The sequence below is a fragment of the Rhincodon typus genome, unplaced genomic scaffold, assembly GCF_021869965.1.
Source record: "Rhincodon typus isolate 14 unplaced genomic scaffold, sRhiTyp1.1 hic_rhity00006795, whole genome shotgun sequence".
In the NCBI taxonomy this organism is placed as follows: domain Eukaryota; kingdom Metazoa; phylum Chordata; class Chondrichthyes; order Orectolobiformes; family Rhincodontidae; genus Rhincodon; species Rhincodon typus.
In genome coordinates, this window is record NW_025972433.1 from 3,092 (window position 1) to 9,704 (window position 6,613).

General features: G+C 40.6%; 1 protein-coding gene across 1 annotated transcript in view; it reads left to right on the forward strand.

Annotated features, from left to right (window-relative positions):
* LOC109911057 (solute carrier family 2, facilitated glucose transporter member 10) overlaps window positions 1-6,606 on the forward strand; it is a gene marked incomplete at its 5' end in the record, with an annotated part of 8,984 nt that extends 2,378 nt beyond the window's left edge. The window contains one exon of the mRNA XM_048594184.1: window positions 5,437-6,606. Coding sequence (XP_048450141.1) covers window positions 5,437-5,476 — 40 coding nt within the window. The remainder of the gene's footprint in view (window positions 1-5,436) is intronic.
* Window positions 6,607-6,613: the final 7 nt, after the last annotated feature.

Sequence of the window (6,613 nt, forward strand, 5' to 3'; positions counted from 1 at the left end):
CTCCCTAACCTGTTCTTCCTCCCACCTATCCCCTCCCACCTCAAGCCGCACCTCCATCTCCTACCGACTTACCTCATCCCGCCCCCTTGACCTGTGCATCCTCCCTGGACTGACCTATCCCCTCCCTAACTCCCCACCTACATTCACCTTTACTGGCCCCATCCCCGCCTCTTCGACCTGTTTGTTTCCTCTCCACCTATCCTCTCCTCTATCCATCTTCTATCCGCCTCCCACTCTCTCCCTATTTATTTCAGAACCCTCTTCCCCTCCCCCTTTTCTGATGAAGGGTCTCGGCCCAAAACGTCAGCCTCTCTGCTCCTGTGATGCTGCTTGGCCTGCTGTGTTCATCCAGCCCTGCACCTTGTTGTCTCGGATTCACCAGCATCTGCAGTTCCTACTATCTCTGTAGAAAACCATAGCACTTTTAAAAACATTTTACATTTCTTTTACATTGTGGATGTAGCTGTTTGTATGAGATCAATGCAATGCATATAAGGGGACAAACACAGAATGCTGGAGAAACTCAGCAGCTCTGGCAGCATCTGTGGAGCGAGAAACCGAGTTATTGTTTTGAATTCAGTTTGATTTCTCTTCGGAGCTGACAGTATTGATGTAACTTCCTTCTGTAACAACCAGATAAGAGTAATAATGTTAATTCTTCAATCATGTTTAAAACATGTTTCAATTATCTGCTAGTTGGCTGTTGGGACACCATAGGGACAATTCTTATTAATTAAAAGTTTGAATCTTTCATTGTCAAAGCCATCAAGTTACCATTGAAACAGGTGGAGAGTTCTCAGCATCCCTTCATGTATAATGGGTTTCGTTCTCTGCTGATTCAATGCTGATTCAGTAGTCAAGATATTTGTTAATTTTTGTCCTTAGATTTTTTTCAGAGGCTTTCAACAAAGGCAGGATCGAAGTCCTGCAGGGAACTGTCCAGACATGTCTGCTGTTCAGAGATTTCTCAAAACTTGGTGACTTTTCCAAGTCAAGAGATTTCTACAGCCATTTCAAAACAGTATCCTGGGTAAATTGAAGTTGTTTGCCTTCAACCAAAAGTCCAATGTAGTAAATCAGTCGATAGAATTAAAGATTAATAGCCCATATGTTACAACTTTGTGACAAACTCCATGACATTTGGTCAGCATGCAGTGGGCTATAAACCGGGATAAATCATTAACTCCAGTGCCTGCCAAGTCTGCAGCCTTTGGTTAAAGCTTTATAATCCCATTACATTTGGTTCTCCACAGATGGAGCAAAGCTGCAGTGAAACATTACAAGCCCATTACATGGTATTCTCCATGCAGGATAAATTTATCCTACCATATCGTCTCATGTAAAAATCCACAAATAGATCAATGCTGATTCAGTAATGCAATGTATATAAAATTGGACAGGCTCAACTTTGCTTTTGGATACAGTTTTTCAGGACTGAGCTGTGAAGTGACTGGACAGTTTAATGTGGGGCCAATTGAAGTGTTTCCTTCACAATTCATATCTCTTAAATTTGGAACAGAACTGCTGGCCAGGTGTGATATATAGAAGTGAGCGGTGATAATAGGTGAATGGAGAGAGGGCATTTTTTTTAACACCTACCAGTTGCTGAATACCTTGAAGAGGAAATCAGAATCATTAAGGAGCAAGTGGTTTAGAGTGGATTTGAGGAGATTTTTTCACCCAGTAGGTTGCGGGTATATGGAAGTTACTGCCTGAATGGGTGGAAAATGTGGAAAACCTCAATACATTTAGAACATAGAACAGTACAGCACAGTACAGACCCTTTGGCCCATGATGCTGTGCCGACCTATTATCCTGCTAAGATCAATCTACCCTGCATACCCTACATTTTACTACCCTCCATGTGCCTTAAGAGTTGCTTAAAAGTCTCTAAAGTATCTGACTCTACTATCACTGCCGGCAGCGCATTCCACACACCCACCACTCTCTGTGTAAAGAACCTACCTCTGACATCTCCCCTATACCTTTCTCCAATCACCTTAAAATTATGCCCCCTCATAATACCATTTCCGCCCTGGGAAAAGTCTCTGACAACAGACCTATTTAAATGAATACTCGAAACACCATCACATACAAGGCTATGTGCCATGAGCTGGAAAATGGGATTAGAATAGATGTTTGTTAGATGACTGGGATGGTGATGGTAGGATGAAGGGCTGTGCTGTTCAAACTCTATGATTCTATCAATGAATGAAAAGTATGTGATTTATGCATTTTAATGTTAACGTTTTAGAGTTGGAGTTCAAACTAGTAATGTATGGGTGTTTATCTATTTTTCTTTGAAGGGATTTAATAATTAATCTGGTTATTCTTTTCAGAATCATAATTTGAAATCAGTGTGCATCAGAGAACAGACGGCTGAAGGCTCTTTAGAAAGTAATGGAAGTTTGTTTATGTTGTGACATTTTATAATAGGAGGGAGAAACATTGAAATATGTTAGTTTGCTTTTGTGTTTAGAATAATTTGTGTCCTTCTGTGAATGTTATAGTGAAAGACTGCCATGTTAAATAAAGAAGACAAAAATATGATCTATCAAGCCAGATTTAATTCTAGCATCTGATTAGTCCATGAATAACATCAGCTAGAATCATAACAATCATGACTAACTTTTCTCGTCACTAATTGTTTCACATAAGGACTGGATGAAATGGTAAGCACAGGTTTAGGCCTCAACATTTGCAACATCAAGGTGGTCATCCAGTATAGGCCCTTATACTATATTGAAGATGTTGATCACCTAGCTGATAAAAATTTGCAGCGATGCTTGGGAAAGGCATTGTATGTAGGCTTGAAATGAGACAATGGTCTTATCTAACCAGTGCTTGTTCAAAGAAACACAAAATTATTATGGTACAGAAGAAGGCCATTCCACCCATTATGTCTGAACTTACTCTCTGAAAGAGCACTATGACTTAGTACAATCATCCTGTCCTCTCCCCATAGTGCTGACAACTAGATGATTATCTAAATAGATATAATGCCCTCTTGACTGCTTTGATTGAACCTACATCCACCACATTACCAGGCACTGCATTTCCAGTTTCAGACCACTCCTTTTTCTCACATCACATTTACCTCCTTTTCAATATCACTTTAGATCTCTGCCTTCTTGTTATTGATCTGTTTATAAATGGGAACAAGTTAATTTCGGTCTATTCTGTCCAGATATCTACTGCTTTTGAAAACTTGAATCAAAACTCCTCTGAGCCTTCTCCTCTCCAAGGAAAATAATTCCAACTTCTACGTTCTGTTCACTTGATAATAAATCATTGCCACTAATACAATTACACTTGCTTGAAAGATTCTTATTATAACCTGTGGTGTAAAAATCTGAGTGTAGCTAAAGTATTATAGGGCCACTTGTTTGAAAGTAACGCAACACATTTTACTCCAAATGAAAAGTTAAAAGTGTGGGCTCCTTCATCATCATTGAATCCCTACAGTGTGGAAACAGGTGCTTTGGCCCAACAAGTCCACACTGACCCTCACAGCATCCCACCCAGACCCATCCCCCTATAACCCACACATCTGTGAACACTATGGGCAATTTAGCCCAACCAATTCACCTATCCTACAGATCTTTAGACTGTGGGAGGAAACTGCTGCACCTGGAGGAAACCCATGCAGACACAGGGAAAATGTGCTAACTTCTCACAGACAGTTGCCTGAGGGTGGAATTGAACCTGGGTTCCTAGTGCTGTGAGGCAGCAGTGCTAGCCACTGAGCCACTGTGCCACCCCAGTGTTGTAGTGGATCAGGACAATATCTGACTTTGCATTTAGCAATGCTGAACAGATGGTTCCACTTTTGATTCCTAGCCTGTATGAGTTTACTGCTGTCAACTGACACAGCAGTGGGGATGTTGCAATCAATTTCAATGCTCCTGGACTAGAGAAGGGAAGAATCAGAATTCCTGCACCAGGCCACTAACCTAATGAACTTGACTTCCAAATACAAACTGTAGAAGTTGGGTCAGAACAAGATCAAGTTTGGCTGTGGTGGGCTTTTGTAAAGACACTTCCACAGAGATCCTCTGTTTCTTCGCATCCATGATGAAAAGGCTAGGCTTCATCTGGCATCATCATGAACTAGTATCGTTGGGAGAGAGAAATGAAAAAACAATATTTCAACAACCCCACAGAAATATTAGTAGTGACTTCATTGAGTATTAAAGTCAGAGACTTTAACCCTCTCAATTCCCATTTGTGATGTTGCTTGCCTTACAAAAAAGGCAGGAGCTAAGAACATTAACCTGCAATAAAATGCTGAATTATTTCACAGAAGTTGCATTTCACATCTTTGCTGTACTTACTTCCTAGAGTCTCAGATGTGAGGTGCTGCTGTCTGAGTATCAACAGAAGAGGAGCATCAATGAGTCGTTACAAAACAACTGATGGTTTGTTAATTTAGACTACAGATTTTCTTTTTACTTTCAACCCAACTGTGATGACCAAATTTGAGTGATTCTTTGAAATTGAAACCTGGCGTCAAAACTTTAACCACACATTGGAAGCAATATCCTAGAAGCATCAGAAGGAGAGTCTCCTGATCCTTTACATCAGTTGTCTTCATTCTTCATTGTTTATAAGACGTTCCCATCAGACCCAGCAATACACTGGCAATATGAAGAGCTCATGCTCTGAATCAACTGTAAAGTAGCAGTGGACAAAGGAGGTAGAAACTTTGGAAGGACTGATCACTCAGAGGCACCCCTATTACACACGCAAAACTTCCTTAATGTTAACTTACGAGCAAAGTTAGCAAAGGCCTTGTGAGGTTGTGATTTACTGTTGCTTTAGTGTGCCCTTTGTTTAAAGCATTATTTTATTACACGGAGGCTTGACAAAGGGGTTAAACAAGATTAAACAAAACAAAAGGGTTCTGAAGAAGGGTTACTGCAACTGAAACATTGACCCTGCTTTCTCCGCACAGATGCTGCCAGATCTTCTGAGGTTCTGCAGCTACTTCTGTTTTTATTTTAGATTTCCAGCACCTGCAGTTCTTTGTTTTTTTTTAAACAAAACTTTTTGTTATTGAGAATAATAGTTTTTATTTTTAGGTTCTAACTTCAGGTTTCCATACTGCATTGTTCTCATGGCTGCCAAGCTTGACAGCTGTGAATGCTGGAAGATGGACTTATATTTATTACAGTAATTTTTTCTTCGAAGTCCCTTTTTAGTGACATTATCACACTGTGTAACGTGGTTGAGAGGACATGTATCACACGGCTTTCAGGTCTTTCCAAAGCTGACATTTTGTGGGATGTGAAATTGTAACTCTAAAATGATGGCCATGTACTACTACCATGTGACAGGCAGCTGTAGCTCATCTTGAGGGGAATTACAGTTGTCAATGTGCAGCTTGGTGTTCAGTGTCAATGTTGGTGCTTCAATCACTTTGTGCTGTTCTTCTAGGTCACAGAAGCTGCATTTTAAAATCACTGCGAAATTTTGAAGCAATGTAAATATTCCGAAGAAATACAAATTGACTCCTGGCATTTTGGGCATTGCATGGAGCATCAAATGGATGTGACACCGAACCCATGGTTATTTTGACAATTTTTGACTATTAAGCTAGTACTGTCAAGTGAGAGAGGGTAGAAAGTGTTTAGCATTCTGCAATAATAATTACCTATTTGGGTCTTCACCGGGATGAGTGTTTGGTTTAGATTTGATGTTCTTTTATCAAGCTGTGCACAGGCTAGTGCAAACTACATCAGTGCGGAGATTGTCCTGCTGTTGTACTGTGCTCCAAATCTTACTGTTCTACTGGTTCTTACTGGTTTGTATATGTTAATTTCCACCACAGTCTTTGTTCCATAACCACCAACTCATCTCTTCCCTTCTGAGGCTGAGCCAGGCTGTTTGCAACCTTTCTGTCATACTTGTACTCTTGACTTCCATTCATATATTCATGTTAACAATAAGACTGCATTTTTTCCTCCTCTGTAAGAAGGTCTAACTCATCCTTGCCTTGGCTTAGCTACTTCTGAACTCCTCGTACATGCTTTAAGTAATTTCTAGACTTGACTATTTTCAGTGCACTCCTGGCCAGCTTCCTACATTCTAGCCTCAGTAAACTTACAAAACACCTGCTGCCCGTGTTCTTATTTGCACTACGTTTTGATCTCATATCAAGCATGTGTTCGCAGACCTCTGTTGCGTGCTAATTTTAAAATTATCATCCTCCCTACCTCTGCAGGCACCTGCAGTCGCAATGCTCTGAGCTATCTGTGCTGCTCTAATCTCGGCTCTTCATCAACTACATTTTTAATTGTACTACCGTTGGTGGCCACACCTTCCGTTGCCAAGACCCTGAGCTCTGGGATTTCCTCACTAAACCTTTCCTCCTCTCTACTCCACCTACCTCTTTCAAGACTGTTATTTAAAATCTGTCTCTTTGACCAAACTTTTGCTCACCTGTCCTAATCTTGCCTTACGTGGCTCAATGTCAAATCTTGTTTACATGGTTCCTGTGAAGTAAGTTAGGACATCTTGCAATGTTGGAGGTGCTTTGTAAATACTTCTACTTGCTGTATCGCCTTAAGGTAGTGTTCACTTATCAGCTGCAAAACGTCAAACATTACTGGCA